Source organism: Cimex lectularius, unplaced genomic scaffold, assembly GCF_000648675.2.
Source record: "Cimex lectularius strain Harlan isolate CLEC.00 unplaced genomic scaffold, Clec_2.1 scaffold17, whole genome shotgun sequence".
In the NCBI taxonomy this organism is placed as follows: domain Eukaryota; kingdom Metazoa; phylum Arthropoda; class Insecta; order Hemiptera; family Cimicidae; genus Cimex; species Cimex lectularius.
Window position 1 is genome coordinate 777,255 of NW_019392640.1, and position 19,624 is coordinate 796,878.

The window sequence follows — 19,624 nt, forward strand, 5'->3', positions numbered from 1 at the left end:
TATAATGATCCTTTACATAATATTATATGCTTATAGTCGTCATCTTCTTTCCATATTGCTCTAATGATCTTGACATGTGAAAAACCAATTTGTAACTATAAATACCCAGTTGAGCTATTTTTGAAGTGAGGTAATCTATTAAGTCCTTAAATCTGGTTTATAACTTGAAACTCGATGGGATGTTGATTTTTGTGCGTTGCAATTCTCGTTAATAAGGAAGTGACATTGCAATATTTTTTAGGGCAGGGTTTCAAGGCCTTTTAGAAATTATGCAATAAAGCTCAGTTTGTAAACCATAGCTAACGTTTTGTTTTAGCAAGCTAAAAATAACACCAAAACGCCTTATTGGAATGAACCAATCATTGTTTTATTAGGTCGAGCGTTAGTCATAGCGGGGCAAGGTCATCATGAGCGTCCTCATTATGACGGAGTTTCCTCATTTGTCGTTTTATAAACGTACCAGTGTTCAGAACAATTTCAAGACCTGTGAACATTATGCTTCAGAACGAACTGACAATGGGGAAAATCTTGAAGAAAGGTTGTCCGGCTCGTTTTAATTATTATTTTGACGATTTGTCCTTTTTCCCAGCAAATGGCCACTCCTCTCCTTTTGTTAAAATGGAATAATTGTTAAAAATAGCCGTTTATCTGGCATGGTGACGTGTCGCGCAGCGGCGGCCCGTGACGTCTCGACTTATCCTTGACATTGCGATTATTTTCTGAGACCATTCTGGCTCGGCGACGCCACAATTTTGCGGCTTTTTTTCAAATGTGAAAATTAGGATTGTAAAATGAAAACTAGTTTGTTTAATTTTTCACCAGACATTGTTTAATCTGACTGCCTCAAAAAACGTCCAAGCTTTTACAAAACAATACATACAAGCACACACCATGTGGGTTGATAACAATAAACGCATTATTTAAACATTCAAAAAAACTTATCACTGGGCTTATCAATTATTTTAATCATAAACAGAGAAAAAATATAAATATTCTCCTAAACGATTAATAACTTTCATTAAAAAAAAAAAAAATTCAACTCCAGCCTAAATATACATAATTGGGAATTTAGGCAAAAAGCCTTGATTTGTCTTGATTGCTGGTTCTTTTTTTTTTTCTTTTTTTTGTAAAATTAAAAAACAAAATTGTAAGTCTGCCGGCTGAACAGACCTCGTACCTCGGCCTTTTGAGGAACAGACATACCCAAAGTCTAGATAAAACATAGGACGACAATTAGATATAATATAATATGCATCGGAAGCCACGCCCATCTGCTAAAATATGTACACAGCGAAATATATATTATGTTTATTATGTACAAATATTTTTAATATTAACAAAAATAATAAACTTTGGAGTCATTTTCTAAGTTTTAACAACTAGTAAATATATATATTACATTTATTTTTTTTTTGCCTTTTTTTTGGTTGTTTAAATAGATTTTTTTTAAAAGTGGGTGGGCTTAGATATATACTGGCCTTATTTTAGGCTCTCGACTCAGATGCTGGCGTGCCTTCCATCAGTCTCAAAAACCTCGACATTATATGTACACGAGGGACCGATTATTATAAGTGTTAACTTGTATAACTTTTTTTTTTCGTTTTTAACTTTAGTTTTTTTTTAATTAATGATATATGAGACTAAATATACACACACAAATAAAATGCAAGCCCCACTATATCGAAATATATCACATTTATAAATATATAAATCTATATACGTTTTCAAAATTTGAAACAAAAAAATGTTTTGAAGGGTAGTGATTATGGCCGATGTCCGTAGTTGAGGTCTGCTATAGGCCAATACACTCGCCCCAAAATGAAATTAAAATTTCTTTAAAGAATACCAAGAATACACAACAACGACTAACATACTACAACATCATCGTTTTAAAAACACTTATATAACAAGATCGGAAAAGAAAAAAAACTGATTAACTTTTTCTCCTCCTCGCTTCTAATACACATGTAATCATCTTAAAAAAACAATAATGAATCATCATAATAATAAAACTCAATCGATAATGAATGAAAAATTGATTATCCAATAATAAATTATTTGGTTTTTCTCCTTAATACGGTTCAAAAGTGGCACCATTAGAATAGTTCGTTCAGAACGATAATTATACAAAAAATTCACTCCGAAACAATGGAGAGTCCTATTTACAAAAGAGAGATAGAGAGATATTTACACGGAGGGAGAGATCACAAGAGCGGTTTTGATTTGTACCACATTGCCGCCGAGACGACTTTGTACTATTCACAAGTGAAGAAAACGTGGGATGGTGGGTGGTCTCAAGCCTCGAGCGAGAGGACCTTGGGCCTCGGCGACGGGGGCGGCGTCTTCTTCGAGAGGTTCAGCGGCTGCGTCCCAACCTGCAGTTCGACGAGGGAGGTCGAGCTGGGGCAAGGCGAACCCGCGGGCACATAGATGGACGGTCCCGGGCTGGAGTTGTTGACGATGACGTAGGCTCCACCGCGGGCGGCGCTGCTCGTCGTGATGACGCTCTGCTGCTGCTGCCATCCGCAGCCCTCTCCTCGCATGATATAGTTGTGGATGATGTCCGTTCTCTTCATCTGCTCCGCAGTCATCCTCGGGCCCTCCATCAAGGATTTGGCCAAGGTGGAATGCGTACTCGAGAGGGAAGACGTCGAGGTGGTGTTATCGGGCTCGTCTCCGCACTCTTTTCTCAACGCCCTGAATTTTTTGTGCGGTTTGTACGCTTCATCCATCAGGGAATTGGTGTCATAGAGAGGAGGCGCTTGGAGTACCCTTTTCAACACTGGCATATCTTCGATTTGGTGGTCTTCCTTGTCCTCGACCGACGATCTCGGGCTGGAGCAGAGAGATGTGGGCGCGCTGCTCGTCAGTTTGTCCACTTTCTCCGTGCCGGATTCTATCCCGGAATCGCTGGGGGAGTCCAACTTCCTGAAGGTCCTGTGGATGATGATGGGCTTGATATCCTTGTTGTCTTCCACCCCGACGCGATGCCTCATTGGACATCCTCCGGCGAGAGTTGCGGCGAGGAGCGGTGCGGACGCGGCGTGGCTGCTGTGGTACTCCACTTCACCGGAACACATGGACTCTGTGCTAGAGACCGATCCGAGGGGGCTCTTTACTTCTTCCATCGCGACGTCGGAGCTGGACGACCAAGTGCTACCACTCGGACTTTTGCTCTCGTCTTCGCTCACTACGGTGCCCCACATCTGCTGTTGCTCCGCCAGGTGCTGTTGTTCGGTCATCTTGAACGCGAGCAATTTTTCACTGTGTAGCGTGTTGAGCGTCCTCAGGTCGGGGATCTTTTTCATCAGTTCTTGAGCTAAACAGGGCTGATTAGGATGATTCTGACTCATCATTAGTTGGAGCCCAGCCTTCAATTTATTTTGCATTCTCTCAATCAATTCTGTATTTCTCAAACCGGGCCTATCTGTAACACAGAATCAACACACCCTCCATTAAAATTTTATAACAACTTTAAACATCACAAATTCTAATTTTGAATCACTTCAATTTTTTTTTAAATTGAGAAAAAACGATGACTCACCAGGTGCTATGACGACAATGGAGCTGAAGAGTCCGATTTCGGCATCGGTGAGTCTAAGGGAGTTGAGCCTTTCGGCGAAGTCGAACATGGAATCCATGAGGAAGCGTGCGTTGGATCCGCTATGGATGGACTCACGCTTGAGGACCTGGCCGTTAAGGCAGATCATACTGTTGTTTTGTGTATCGAACATACAGGCGAGGCGGACGAGGAGGACCTCAAAGACGCCGGCTTTTAACAAGGTCACCTGGTCGTCCTGAGACAGGATCCCAAATCCGGGAATCCTTTTGGCGAACTCGACGACTCCGCGGATAGCCGGTGAGAACCTCTTTGAGAAGTCCTGGAGGAGTTCCTGCTGGCCCGTAAGAGGCTGCGGGTTAGGATTAAGAGGACACGCCTGCAATTTGACGTTATTATTAGCAAAATATAAATTGGGGAGAAAAAAAAAGAGTCGAATTGAGGTATGCAAAATGTGCTTACCAAGGTCGGAGGTGATGCGGTGAACGATGGCTGTTCCCTCGCTCTGAGTATCATAGGTTCAACTTTGTCCCTCGTGAAGTCACAAGTATCCAAATGGGCCCTGATCACTGTCCTGAGGAGCCTCTGGTCGTCCTCAAGTTCTGCGGCCAAAGCCTTCTCGTGGCACTTTGAGTTTGTACTTTGCTGCATAGCGGCCAAAATCCTGGCCTTTTCTCTCTTTGGCACTCGCCCGAATCTCACCGCTGCAACACAAAACAAAACACCTATCTGAGAAAACACTCACAAATGCGTGAACAATTTTTTATGTATCAAGGAACAATTGCACTGGTTTACTCGAATCATCATAAAAAGGAACACTGATAACAACGCGTGACGGTTTTTTCACGAGGAAAGCGTAATGGAGCAGAATTTAATATTTGGGTTTTGAGAAAACTGTGTTTCAAACTTTTCGAGAGAAGGGATCTGAATGAATCGGAAGTTTGTGGAGCAACGGGATGCCCTTGGGGGAAGTTCCAACGATAACCTCCAGCGTCGGAGCCGTCCGGAGGCCACGTGCGGCGATCCAACGGCAGTTTTCTCATCTCGCATTTTTCACAATTTCAAGTGGAGAAGGTGAAAGAAAGTGGATTTAATAGGTCGGGATCCGATTCGAAAGAGAAACCGGACCTTTTCACTTTCACACACGAAATGAAAGTAAGAGAAAGTAGTGGGCGTCGGTGGAGCGTGACCTCAAAAAACACGAAACCGAGAAAAACAACAAAAAAAGGGCACAATACACTAGGCACAATTAATCCAAAAAAGGGAAGAAGGCTCGTCCCGATGTCGGAGAGGACACCTACGTGCGTTATGGTAGTTGACGACACCGTTGAGGATCCCCTTGAGAATCGGTAACTCTTCCGTCATCATGACTGGGCGTTTTTTGTTGAAAGGAGGCTGCTGAAAATCTTTCGTGTTGTTGTCCACTCTTTTCGGAAACAAGTCAAGAGAGACGTTCGTGAAGCAGTGGGTGCGCGTCGGCTCGAACTGTTCTCATATCTGAAGTCGGTTGAAGACTGAGCCCGAATCGGAGGCGAGGACCCCCACCGCCGCTCGGAGGAGGCCGGCCCCCACCAGGACGACCGCCCGCCACCCGCTCTTACTCCAACCGTGCCCTTGAACCTGCCACCACATATCGACCTACATACAGCAACAACCCCCCCACGCAGCACAAGGTCGCCACTGAAATACAACGCCTTTCACGCTTTATTCACAGCCACGGGGTTCAGGGGAGGGTGGTTAATTGCTGTATTATTTTTTTTTTCTCTCTCTCTACAAACGGTGGCCCCATTTTCTTTCTTCTACCGCTTCCTTACACCTTTCACTTTCACCGAGCGATTTTCACCCCCTTGGTTTATCTAGAGTTTATTTTTAAAACGACTTCGCCATTTTGCAACATTCGCAACATTTTGCAATATCGACTAAAGGGGAAAAATATTCTATAAACCTTTTTGGGCCCAATATTGTGTTATAGCAAGGCTAACATTAAAAATTTCGTTAAAAGGTTAGCGGGTAATCTTCGTTTTGTGACAGTTTAGATTGGGGCTAAATGAAACAGTGTTGCCAATGCACGGGCAAAAAAACTGGGACAACACCTAAACTCGTGGGGTTTCCTGGACCTTAAACAAAATTGCTAAATTTGGCACTGTTCTGAAACAACTTTGGGCAAGAAAGGTTTTAATTATTTATAAAATGGATATGGAAAATTATATATTTGCAAATATGTCGACATAGATGCACTGCTAGGGTGATGAAGTGCCACGTTGGAGATTTGAGATTGGCGCCAAAAAAATCAGTGTTGCCAATAATGGGAAGAAACAGTGAAGGAAAAAACACTGCACCGGCACCAAACTCGTGGGATTTCCTAAGATTTGGCAGATGTACTAAATTTGGTATTGCCCTGACGCGACTTTAGGAAAGAAAGGGCTAAACAGATATTGTTTTACTTTCTTATATCTTTATATTATTTTGATATGAAATGTACGCAATTAATCTAAATTGATCTCTTGTTGAACAAGATAGGCACTTCACAATTAATTTGATTTAAAAAATAATTATTATTTATGCAAATCCTATTTATTTGTGTTCTACAACCCCTTAAAACGTTAAAATTAGCTTAAACTAATTAGCGCGAATTTTATGATTTTAGAAATAAAAAATCGGTCCTGAGAACGAAAATTTTTTGAAGTGTTTGGAAATGAGAGGTCAAATAAATTTGGATCATTTGGTATGCCACGTGGCGGCGGAAAAACCTATCACGTGGGCTTAAAATGGCTAATTATTTTTGCTATTATCGCTCACTCTCAACCAATTAATTTTCTTTCTAGCCAACCAATGGTTCACGTTCAAATATGAAAAGTGCTTGTTTCTTACAAAAAGTATGGAAGACCTAGTAAGAAAATTAGCTGATAAATTAAAGCTTAATAAACGCTAGGAGGGCAAAACCTATCTAAATCTACACCTCTCCGTATCTGTACAATTATACAGACTGCTATTTCAGCTCGTCTCTCTTTGGAGTACGTCTGCCTAAAGTGGGTAGAAGTATTGACTCCGAATCGTCACCAGATTTCATCGTGTAAGTCAAATTCGCCCAAATATCAATTTTATTTAGGTAACAATTATAATAAATTTAATTCAAAAAATTCTGACAACACATTCATCCGCTTTATCCAATGACGCTTTTTTGACGACAAATAAGTTTAAATTGATGTTTAAAGAGGGGGGACGATCGTTTTGAAAGCCGTTTTATAATTATATTTAATGAGCCCGGAATCACCTTGTAAAAATGTTTGTTGTGTATCAAGCGCAAAATAAATTCACCTTGAGACAAGGCCGGTCATTAAAGGCCAAAGTTTATAATTAAACGACAAAAATATATTCAAGAAATTTCAAATTGCCTTCCTTACAAAAGGAAATATTCAAATAGAATTTAAAAAATTAAATTGTCATTTCGTATTAACGTGATAATGTTTAAAATTGAAACGCGTACACGCGGGATTGTGCGTAATAGGAACCCGGATCGATGGTTTAGTCCAGGCGTGGTCCGCCCGGCGCTGCTCGTTCGCCAGGAGGTTTGGCACTCCGCGGCCAGATCGAGCCACGAGCCGGGCCGTTGACTCCCAGGACGTTCACCCCGCCCGCGCACAAAAACAATACCACCTTCCAAATAAAAAATCACCTAAGAAAAGGAAAAATTCAAAATCTACTTTTTCTCCCTGAAAAGCAAATTTTCCGGTTCAACGGACGCCGTCAAATTGCAAAAAACCACAGCCAGAGGTGTGTATCTGTCCTATTTGTATGTGTCCTTAAGTGTCTGTTTTGTAAATGGTATTTTTCTTCCTGTACCAACAAAGAATGAGAGGTAAGATTTGTGCAGTATAGAAAAAAAATGGCGCAAAGTACAAAACTACCCCCTGTGTAGCCCCTTTAGGCCCAAAAAGCTAGCAAAAGTTACTTTTTGTTTATATGAAGATGTGATATTTTTTGCGTTTTTTTTTCGACAAAGACTGAAAGAAGATTTGCAGGGTAGAAAAAAAATGACAAAGTACAAAAATAATCCCTGTGTAGCCCCTTTAAGATGTGATATTTTTTGCGTGGGTTTTTTTCGACAAAGACTGAGACAACATTAGTGCAGAATAGAAAAAAAATGGAAAAGTACAAAAATACCCCCTTTTGCCCAAGTAGTCCCTTTTGCAAAAGTTACTTTTTTCTTTATAAGATCTTTTTTTTTTGGACAAAGACTGAGAGACAAGAGTTGTGAAGGATGGACACTTTTGACGCTTGATTTTTTTTTTATGTCACACAACTTTCCCATTTTTTTAATAATGAAGTAAAATCATAACTTATTAACATTTACTTTGGACGTTCAGGACTTTACATACATCATCAGTAATCTTGTATAGAATTATTATGGCCATGTTGGAAGAAGGTTGGTAAGAAGGGATGATGTTTAGGTAGTTTGGTAACACAAGTTATTGACAGATTTTTCTTTGTACATTTTTTCAGGACTTTTATTTCTTTAACCCTGATTTTGTGTACATTTGGCCAAAAATTTGATCACAGATTGCACAAACTGTCTTATAAGATTGAAAGGGTTATTGTTTATTTTTAAAGCCTTATATTAAGGTTATTGGGTACTTTGATTACCGAAATCCAAAATGAATTGAAATAGTTTTCTTTAAAATCCACCAGAAACTAAGAACTATTTAACAATCTGATGGCCGTTTTTTGTGTATGTGTGTCTTTCTGCAACTTATCCAAATTTTTTTTTTTTTGCCTTGCCCTGAATACCCTTTTTGGTATAACACCCGACGGGACCCATTTTCCGATTGAAGCATCCCCTGGAGGTTTTGATTGATGTAACCGGCCCGATTTTCGCCCCCCCTCCAGGAGTCGCGCCTGGATTTTGGCACACACAGCCCCACCAGGGACGAAGGACGACCGGGGTGGGGAGTGGAGCAGATCAGACAAAAGGGAAAGAGTTCATCGCCCTCTCCGAGTGACCTACATTGCAACAGTTCAGTTTACCACACCGGCGCCCTTTTATATAACCAGGCCCCACGGGTTTTGAGACTGTTTTAAAAAAAATTGTAGGGTTGGAAAAATCCCGGCTGTAAAACATCTAATGTTTCACAGCTGGAGGTGTTTATATTCCCCCTTTAAAGGACTTTTAGATAAGATTTTATTTAAACTGATTATGGGTCTGAAAATATTAACTCTACCAATCCCATTCTGAGAAGGTGAAACGATATAAACAATCTTTCGCCTACTTTCAATTTTATTAAACAATTTATTTTTATAGCCGTGTAAAAGATACGCACTGAATGCAAAAATGAACTATTCGTTTAATTATAAATCAATTATGGATTCGAATGGGAATTTAAAAAAAAATAAATAAATAAAACAGAAAGAACAGTACTCACCGTCACGAGACATTCCAACGGCGATGCACTTTTTAAGTCTGCAGTATTGGCAGCGGTTCCTGTTGATCCTGAGTATGGCGCACTGTTGATTTTTGGTGCACGGCCTGTACTGGATCTTCTGCTGGATGCTCCTCCTGAAGAAGCCCTGGTCACAAAGACATCCCATGTTATTGCTATCGGGTCTGGCGACCTACTGAGAGCCGAGGGACCCGGTTTGAGTTCGATGGCATACGAAAGTAAGAGACCCCCCCTTCGAGGCACAGCGCGCTCGCCTCTGTCGTAACGCAACCCCATTACCTCTTACTCTATTGCAATACACGCGCTGCCGAGCACCTCGTGATTTGTATTACATATTATATACCCAACCCCTCACTTACCAGTTTCATTTTTTTTAAACTGGAGTAAAAATAAATAAACTATAAATATCGAACTCAAACAAGATCTATCAGCTTTGACGATTTTAATACATAGTCTACACATAAATCACTCCATATATAAACGAATGCACAACCTCTTTATAAAAGACAGACAGAAAAATTTAACAAACGAATTTTTTTTAAGGTTGTTTTGACTCGAATAAAGGTCTGCAAAAAAAATGTAAAAACTGTATTTCTAAAATACTTTATTCCTGACCACTCGTTACGAATCCAACAAATTCTTAGATTTATTGTAGAAAATGAACTTTAAAATTTACAGGTTGGATCTACAGTAAATTTGTATATTTACCAATGTACAATATACTTTCCACCCTTCAAAATTTCGAAAAGTGACAAATGTACGATGTTATTTAAGGCTGAATTGGGTTTTCTCAGCAAATCATGACCGATTACTAAAATGAAAATGAATAAAAATAGCAAAGATAACGGGCGAATTTATGGATTTGTTTAAACTCCTTCTTATGATGAATCGTTTTAATTGTTGTTTTATTGGCTGATAACGGCCTGTACTGACCAAGGGGGCGATAAGAGAGGTAAACAGTGGATAAGAAAATAAGGATAGGGTTCGTTGACCCGTTACATCAGTGAGAGGAGAGACCCAGTTTTCAGTTCAGCCTCCACCCAGTTAGAGCTGAGGGGTCAGAGACCTCGCCGCTCCCCCCCTCGCATTTAAAAATGTCACAGTACAAAACGGCACAAAAGGGGGGAAAATTTTTAAAATTCTGCCCGTTCCGCTTCGTCAGACTGGGACTTTTGTGTCTTCCGTTTTTCAGGGATCCCCAGGATATATTTATCGGTCGTAAATCAGGGCCGAGGGTGATCCGGCCACAAATTCACGACCGTGTGACAGGTGGGAAAAAAGGCCCATTATCGACACGAGGGCGCTGAACTTCGGTCTTTATTAAGGTTTCTGGGTCCTGCTATTTTTAATGGAGTTGAGTCAGGGCGAAAAATTGGCGGATGATCACGCGGTCCCGGGTAAATTAATTCCAGGAATCCCATCCGCCGGCGAATACCTCAATTATAACGCATATGGGGGGGAGTTTCAACCGAAATTTGACACGTCGCTTGTACCCCATCAAAGTACATAAAACAAGATGCCATCCTAAAAATCATATTTTATGGCTCTTCATAAATTATCGGATAAAATATACTTTTTATATCCATTAATTTCATTATAAGTATTTAGGGATGTTATACCCATTATTTCCGATGGCTATTCTGGGTTCGAATCTCAGCTTTACTATTGGAAATCTATATGATAATTATTTATAAAAAGTAATATAGAGTGATTTTCATAACAATCAAAACAAGTATTTGAACATTAAATCCCATTAAAAACAAGTAGATTACACTTTGATTTATTAACATTTTTTAACTAACTTTTACTAACATTTTACTTTGAGCGAGTACAAATACTTTGATTGAATATTTAAAAAAATTGCATTGTATAAATTCACTTTTTTCCACATCCTACATGTATTTGTTAAATTTAAACAATGTTTGCAAATCCCAGGCTCTGAAGATGATCTCAATAAAAGATCGAAACGTTGGCACGATAAAGAAAATGTTTTTCTGAAACCTACATCATACCAGACTGCATCTCACGATCTCCAAATAATAATTTTTTTTAATTATTAATTTATAGATTGCCTGTCTTCAACTTCTAAGCAATATTAACCCTTCCACTATTCCATCCTAAACTTCTCCACTACTCCTTATCAGTTTGGACAGTAGAGGACCTTCTACATCCATACCACAATACTAGAAAAATGTGGTCCGCAAATGACATCTCTCAATTAAAATTATTTAATTCTTCTATAAATATTTTTCAGAACTAACTTGACAATTCACTAAACAAATCTTTACAATCTCGGTAGATAAATCCATTGTGTTTACATAATGAATTTATTTCTTTAGCTTCTATCCATAGGAAATTGGAAATAACACCAAGTGCAAACATTATAATGATTATTAATACGAATATTGTTAGCATGATGAGCTCTTTTTTAGTGTAATTACTTGTAATACATTCATACATTTTTGTACAAGGATTATATCCGTATATAAATAAATATATTAGACATATCGAGAGCGAAGGTGAAATGGTCAATGTAATAAAATAAAATAATAAAAATAAAACACTTTTCAATCAAAACCAAGAGAACGAAGAAGCAACAACGTCTTTATAATAAGCCAAGGTAAAATAATAATTAAATGAAAGTATTATTGTTTGGATGTCTACCCTTGTTCTAATACTCAAATTTAGAATTAAGTTCAATTTATAATATTGTGTACAGGTATATCACCCCTATAACAGCCAAAGGCCGTTATCGGTTAATCAACATCCATGGGCAATATCAAGTCAACTGTTGTACAGTATATAAGGAAGGACTTCTGTTTAGATCGGGAAATCGCTCAGACTCTTTTTTTTTTTTTTTTGGCGTATGTTAAGATCACGAGCGACGACGTGACATAAACGAGCTTTTTTTTCTTCGAGGGGCTCGCGAAAGAAAATGCGACGAAGGTAAGGAAGTCGAGGCGGCCACCCCGATTTCCCTCAGGGGCGAGCGGACAGAGAAAAAAAGGGTTGCTCAAAGCCAAATTGGCCAACCCCGTATTTCTCAAAACGGGTGGCCTTTTGTCCGTGGTTCTCGGAAGGAGGCGTAGGTGAGTCGCGGGGTGCAACGACCGACGGATCCCCGGCCCCAGGGGGGGCGCTGCCCCCCCGTGGTGAAAGTGCGATCTTGTGCAACCCGACATCTCACGCCAATTAGATAATCTCCCTCCTCTCGTTCCTCTTTTCGCCTTTTCCGAAGCCCCCTCCAACTTGACTGGCAGAGACCGACATCACGAGCGAACAAGGTTTAGTGACCCTAACGGACACCCGGAGCTATGACGCAGAGTACAAGGACCTGCACCAAGCTGCAACTATGCAGCGGTCATCGACCTCGACAGCAAAAAGCTAAATAATACACATATAAACAATATGACTCTTATCACGCCTTTTACACCATCATTGGGGGCCATTATCATAAAAAGCCACTGATCTCGAGGGAAAATAACATTTAAAAAATCGGACTACTGCTAATCTACTTTTACTACGAGAGAAAGTCTTTTATCACCGCGTACTTATTTGGCTGTTTAAATAACGTGCTCTTTGAGATAAACGAACTGAAAATATCTTTTCTCCTCTTATACGTTAAAGCCAAACTATATCGAGCTTCAATTCTATACCCAAACGGACTGAAAAATGCAGGAGGTTTGGTGATGTACTCTCTTTCAACACAAAACCTATTACAACACATTCAATTTTTCTTTAAAAAATTTATATAACGCTTTTTCCATTCCTTTTTTCACTCATTTTTAAGTAGTACGTATATTATATGTTTAACACAAGAAAAAATTTAACATTTCAGTTTTTAGTAGTGAAGGGAGATGAGGGCAACTTTGAACACAAGACATTCTCGAAAATACTTATAGTCTAAGCTGGCTTTTATGATGATGTATGATTCTATTTTGAAACCTCCAATTTCGGCACCTGTTGAAACCGAAAGCACAATCGGTAGATTGTGGCCCAATAATTTTGCAATTAAATAGAGCTTAGACGGTCGTGTAGTAAGATATCAATTAATAACCCAATTATAATTAAACGTCCTCTAAAAAAAATAAATTAAGGAAAACAATGTTTGTACGTTATAAGAATGGCCTCAATTCAAAAACAAGTTGCTGCGCAGATAATTCTACTGTATTGAGGTCTTGCTGAACAAAGAGAAAGAAAAAAGGCATCTATTTACAACTGACTTTGCCCTTTATTTTCAACAAGCTGTGATTTTTCAATCGGAGCACTGGGAACGTGAATATTTTCCAACAAGAAATTCAGTTATTGTCTGATAGTTACTTGTCATAATCGGCATTTCGCCACCATCAGTGTTTGGGTGATATTTTGTAGAGTATTAATTAATGAGTTTATCATCCCGCAGACCAAAAGAGGAAATCTCTTAAAGAAATTTAGTATTAAGAGCCTAAAATTAGTCTGGCTTGGGTAAAAGGAATTAATTAAAAGGTCACAGATTATTCGGCCGGAGCTATTCTAATGGCAATCCTTTAATCGTGACCTGGGGGGAGATTTTTTTTCTTCTTATTCCACAAAATCTCCAGAAAAAACCGGCTGGCGGCGGAGATAAGGCAGGTTCTCTTGTTTTCAATTTGGCCCGAGCAAGGTCAAAATTACGACCTTCGCATTTATTTTTTTTTAACAAACCAGCCGCGGTCAAAAACCTTGGCCTTGTGGAGGAAATACGTCGCGAGGCATACCGAACAGGATTTTCATATTTTGCACCAGGCCGGATTGGATATTTTTGACTACGTCGACTCATTCCCATTTCATCTGCCAGTCGTATTTCCACTAATATCTATTTACTGACGATTTACAGAATTTTTTAACTTAAAAGTCATATTTAGATAAAAATACGTTTTAATAATAAATAAAATAAACACTTTTGAATTTTTAATATTGAGAAATAGCTTTTTTACAAATCAACGAGCATAAGGAGTTGAACTGAATGACGAACCACAAATGGTAGAACTGAAACAAAGAAGTGATGATCAAAATGATCAGAAATTGACCTAAATACATGTCCATCACCACTCAGATCTCACAAAATAATTCAATATCTGATTAAAATATCCATTCAAGTGGATTTTTTATGGTTTTCCAATGAAAACAGGAAAACTTGATTTTCCCACCCCCTCCGAGGGGGTGGCAAGGGTGGGGCTGCGCAACCCCACCACCGCTGACGGGGTCGAGGAACTCCGGGAAGGCTTGACCGAGGTCGTCGACGCCGGGGCGCGGTGAAAGTCGTCCGCACGGGCGAAAACGAAAGTTGAGAAAGGGGCTGGCTTTCACTCCAGGAAGAAAGTACCTGACGTCACATCTGGCAACAGCAACCCCCGGTCCGCTGGGTGGGAATTTCTCCACTTTTACTTTCAGGGCCGGTCGTTTTCAGATCCAGGATGTTTATGGGTAATTCCGCGAAAATTTTGCCTTTTATAAAGTCTACTAGAAGAAAAACCAAAAAACGAATCCAGCATAACTCAAATCCTCAAACTCCATAAACGAAGTAGAAAAGCGTAATAGAATGAACGAGAAAACATAGATTACGTAAGAACGTAACGCAAAAGGATAACGTAAAAGAACAAAAAAATATTTAGCAATCTTTAAACAATCCAAACTACAAATAATACACGATACAAATTATTTTTTGTTTGATCTCCCATATTTAACATTTACCAAGATAACAAATTATCTAATTGTTTCATAAAAACAAATTTTTTTGTCATACTAATTCTCTTGTTGTCCAACCCCATGATATTTTCCTTCTCAATTTCAATAAGAGGAAACATTAAAAACAAGATATTTACTCGAAAAAAAAAAATTACAGCAGTTTTGAATAATTGATTTGACTGCAACCTTGCACTATTATCAGCACAATCCCAGGGTCAAGTCCCATCATCGGGAACCTTGAGAAAAGACGAAAACACCGAAAATATAGATCTAATCAATCATAGGACAACGGTTTACAAACATTTTTTGTCTTCTTTTAACATAAAAAACTCAAGATTAGACAAATATTCCAAGAATAATATTTTGAAGCATATCAAGTCCAGGCGATGATACACATCAGTAGCATAAAATTGGCATTGCTGTTAATTTAACTGCGTTGTGGCCTTTTTTTTATTGACCAAGTTATTTTTATAGCGTCGTAAGGCTTTGTATAAAAAATACATAAATAAACCATGGGTTATTTACGAAAATCGATGACGAATAGGTCAATTGGGTTTCACACCATCCTACTCTACCTTCTTCGAACCCCCTTTAAAATACGTAAATAAATTTCTATAAATAATTTTTCTGATTTTTCATCATATTCGATTAATTTAATAGATAAAGAAGTTTCAAAAGAATTTATATGGTGTAATTAAAAAAACAAATTGTGTGAGGTCAGGAGAATGTCTGTTTTATTACAGATCCACTTGGAATAACGAATGATTTACTTTAAATATTTAAACTAATTAATTAAATAACGAATCTACATGAGTGGCAAAAATTGTAAAAAGGTAAAACTTGTACCTTTGTTGATCCTGATCATTAATTATAATAAAGAGAAGCATTTCGTCGATTTAGGAGCGAATTCGAAGCGTTTGAAATATTGAATCAGTGGAATATGTTGATAATTAAGAAGTTTAGAGAAAAAATAATGTACTTACTTTGCATCCTTCGCAGGAGTGGACCCCATAGTGGAAGCCCGACGCTTTGTCACCGCACACTCTGCAGAGGACGGTGGTACCGTCGAATTCTGTAAACAGAGGTAAAAAAAACAGTTAGAAAAAACTGTTTCTCTGGTGTCGTAGTAAAAGAAGTAAAAGTGACGGATGTGAAGAAAATTGTCGGACCTATGTTGAGCTGGTGGTCGGCCTGTTGAGGCTGGGCCTCCGGGAGCTGTGGGGGAAGCCCGGGAGCGAAGTACTGCCCGTGGTACTGGGGCACCCGCGTGTCGAACAACATAATTTCACAACATAAAAACAAACGGAACACACTGAAAACAGGAGCACGAGATCACTCTAGTCCGTCGACGATGAGGTGTACTGCGAGAGTGAAAGGTCCCAAGTTCAATGATAGAAGGGTGCGTACGGTTGGGGGGCCGGCGGTGGGGGAGGGTGATTGACCCCGGGCGGCTGGGGGGGCCGCGGGCAGATCCGCCACTTCTCATTGGGGCCCCACTCTTCAGAAAACGGTCATCGACCTTGACTCCTTTACCCAGACTTAGTTTGGCCCAAGGACAGCCTCCCTGCCCCACGACCCGGCCCCCACCGCCGCCCGACCGACCGACCGACCGCCGCTCCCGCCCAACTCATCCTGATGAAAGTGACTTTTTTTCACTCACAAAATACAACTTGCTCATCCTTTGATCCTTCCCTTCAATGCCCCACATCCAACAATGAAATACTACTCAGTGTAACATCTCTACCACGATAACATTCCGAAACAATCTCCAACTGACCACAATTTTGGACTAAACAGTATTATAAAGATGTCAGTTTTTGGATTTTACATTAACGACAATTCAGGTTGTTTTTTGCAATTAAAATAACTTTTTTATACACCTAACGACCAGGTCTGATAGTCAGTAGTCCATCTAGAAAATGTTTTTAATATTTTCTTTTACAAAATACTCTATTTATTTGTAATTACAGATACAATTATATAAGGGACTGTAATTGCTGGCACAAAATAATATTTACCTTTAATAAAAGTTAAAGAAAAGAAAAAAACACTAAACAAGGTCATCATTTTAACAAAAACCATATAACTGAAATAAACAATTTACGAGTAATTTACATAGGAAGTAATTAATTTATAATAATCTCATTCTGACCACTTCAACTATAAATTAGCAGAAATTTGAAATATAATGTACAATATTTGGGGCATCCGTGGCAGCAACGGTAGGCGTTGACACGGCGCTCATCACTGTAAGGGAAAGGTCCCGGGTTCGAATCCAGCGGCCCTGCATTCTAACTGGACATACTTAGAATTTTTTTTTATAAAACATCGGCACCCCGGGGGTTGATATGACTTCTGCTGTTGCGAATCCTCGTTAAAAAAAGTTTTTAATCAATTCGATTCCTAGAGATTCCTCATGGAAAAAACCACCTTCGATCATCATTTTAATAAAAACCATAACTGAAATAAGTAATTTATATACGAAATAATTAATTTATAATAAACTATATCAATCAATCTGAGCACTTCGACTATAAAATAGCAGAAATCATCAATTTGTAATATATATTTGTATTTTGATATTATATTTATAATATATTACATATCAATATCATCAATGATTAGTTGTATTCAATTTGATTCTTAGTGACAGTTTTTCTTTTAGATTTGTTGACAGGATCAGGGAAGATGAGACTTTATCCACATGGGAAAAACACCACCTTCACATGGTACATTTTTCTCAAATCTGTTCAATCAATTTGGCTTATATTTTTCATGACTGTTAATAAATGCATAAAGATTTACTGGCTATTAAAATTTCTGTAAGGTAAGTGAGTAGCTTTAATTTGATAAGGATTTGAATGTAAAAAAATTAGTTATTTTTTTCAAATTTGAAACTATTTTTTTCGACCAAAATATGCAATATTTTTGTAATTCCTTAGCTATAACTCGTCTCTATGATCTTCTTAATTATAAAAATCTGTCTATAACATTCCGAGAAAACTGTATTATTATGCGTGAAAACGCAATTTTTCAGAAGACGCAAAAAAACGGCATAAAAGTCGAAATTCGGGCCGAAATCCTTCAATGATTCAGTGGAATCGTGCCTAATTCGATTGTTCAGATATATAATGAATAATAAATTAATAATAATAATAATCGGTAATAAAATTATAATAAAATATGATAATAATTATCGATTGCACGATTGAACCTAACTAGAAACTTTTTCAACTTAGTTTTCCTTGTTTCTTTGAGAGTGATGGCAAAAAAGTATTTACCTGAACCCATTTTTTTGGACAAGAGGCCACCAAACAAGTAAAGACCAAACTAAAGACAAAAGCGAGTTAAACATAAGGATAAACATAACTTAGTTTTAGTTGCATTTTTTCATTTGAAGTGGGACGTGTAAAACGATTTTTCCAAAAGTAAAAAAAAAAATTATTTAATTAAATAAAAAAGAAAATTTACCCCAACCAGTAATAATTTAACTGTAATTAATGCCAAAAGGCTGATTTTTGGCGAGTGTGTTTATTTTTTCTTCTACTTATCAATTTTATACATAGATTCTTCATAGTGATTCGCCATCTCAATTTGAACCGAAAAAGACTAATGAGTAATTATTTTTCAGAAAAGTAAAATACATGTCCGCAATCCAGGAAACAGAAATTTTTAAATGAATTAACTTGAAAGAAAGAAAAAAAAATTATATCCTTGTTTAAAAAAAAAAAGTGTTCTATTATTTTATTTAATCAGCTTATGCTAGCTGCTTACATACAATGTTTATTGAACGGTTGAAGGTTAACACGATGGTAGGCGGACCAGAATGATCTCGAAACTGCCAAAACACCAAAAATAGCTAACACGAACACACCTTTCATCCCATCACTTTTTACTATTAATAAAAATACTAATAGTAAACATAACAATTAGACGAGCCATTGAAGGATCTGAACTTCCAGGAACGGCCCAAGTTCATCAGCCCTCAGACCTCAAGAAGAGACCTCACAGATTTATTGTTGTTTTCTATTTCTTCGCAGGTAAATTGGGGAAATTGGAGAAACTATAAATATGAGGAACAATCCGTTTTGTTTAATGCGGTCGGTAACACCTGGCGTAAACCGGGCTGGGATTATTATCAAACACACCATCGCGTTTCTTCACGCAGCACTTTCACCCACTTTTCACCTGGACAGGGGAATAAAGCGGAAAACGCACAATGGAATCATCTCCCGGGGAAAGGCGTCGAATAATAATAAAAAGGAGAAACAATTAAGATATCGGTATCAGGTGTAATCTCATCGGGGCTGGGCGCTTTCACAAAATAACTTTCGTTTTTACTTTTTTTTATTCGTTCTTTGCCGTTTATTTTAAATTTATGAGCTAATCCGTCGGCGAAGATCGAAAGTATTCCGTAATAGTTTTCACCGGCTGTTGATGTTGTGATCCGGTGAAAATAAGTTTCACTGCGCTTTAAGAGTGCACAGTTTCGATCGGTCACTCACCTGTTATTCTCTCTCCCGTCCCATAGAAAGTTAAATCCGACGATTTCGAACTTATAAAAGAATAAATTATACTCGAGGAGTAGTAGATTTTTTAGAAACTCGTACGACTTCACTCACTAGTCACAAATCTGAGATAATTGAAACAAATCGACCAAATCCGTGGCCCACAAACAGAAAGTTTTACAAGCAGAATCAATCCATTTTTAAGGAAGGTTTATGGCCCGACAAACAACCGAGGCCATCGCTGGCCCTCTGTGATTTTGTAATTCTTTTGCTGGTCTTACACGCGTTTTTTCAACGTGCAGCCAATTTAGCGTCTCCATCTGTTACTGTTCTCTGCATTTGTATGAAGACTAAGTACCTTAAAATACTAGTCACTCATTTGTACTTCAGGGTTCAAACTAGAGAATAGACAG

The 19,624-nt window shown here is 38.4% G+C and overlaps 1 protein-coding gene across 4 annotated transcripts in view; it reads right to left on the reverse strand.

The window, feature by feature from the left end:
- Positions 1 to 806: 806 nt before the first annotated feature.
- LOC106661472 (ecdysone-inducible protein E75) overlaps positions 807 to 19,624 on the reverse strand; it is a 125,334-nt gene continuing 106,516 nt past the window's right edge. For 2 of the 4 annotated variants that reach the window (XM_014384893.2, XM_014384895.2), the window contains exons 2-6: positions 15,687 to 15,775; positions 8,980 to 9,124; positions 4,022 to 4,263; positions 3,545 to 3,938; positions 807 to 3,427 (exon numbers count right to left, since the gene is read on the reverse strand). In XM_014384893.2, coding sequence (XP_014240379.1) covers positions 2,295 to 3,427; positions 3,545 to 3,938; positions 4,022 to 4,263; positions 8,980 to 9,124; positions 15,687 to 15,775 — 2,003 coding nt within the window. In that variant the 3' untranslated portion in view covers positions 807 to 2,294. Of the gene's footprint in view, positions 3,428 to 3,544; positions 3,939 to 4,021; positions 4,264 to 4,860; positions 5,083 to 8,979; positions 9,125 to 15,686; positions 15,776 to 15,872; positions 16,066 to 19,624 lie in introns of those variants that run through there. The other 2 variants (XM_014384894.2, XM_014384896.2) reach the window with 2 other exon arrangements.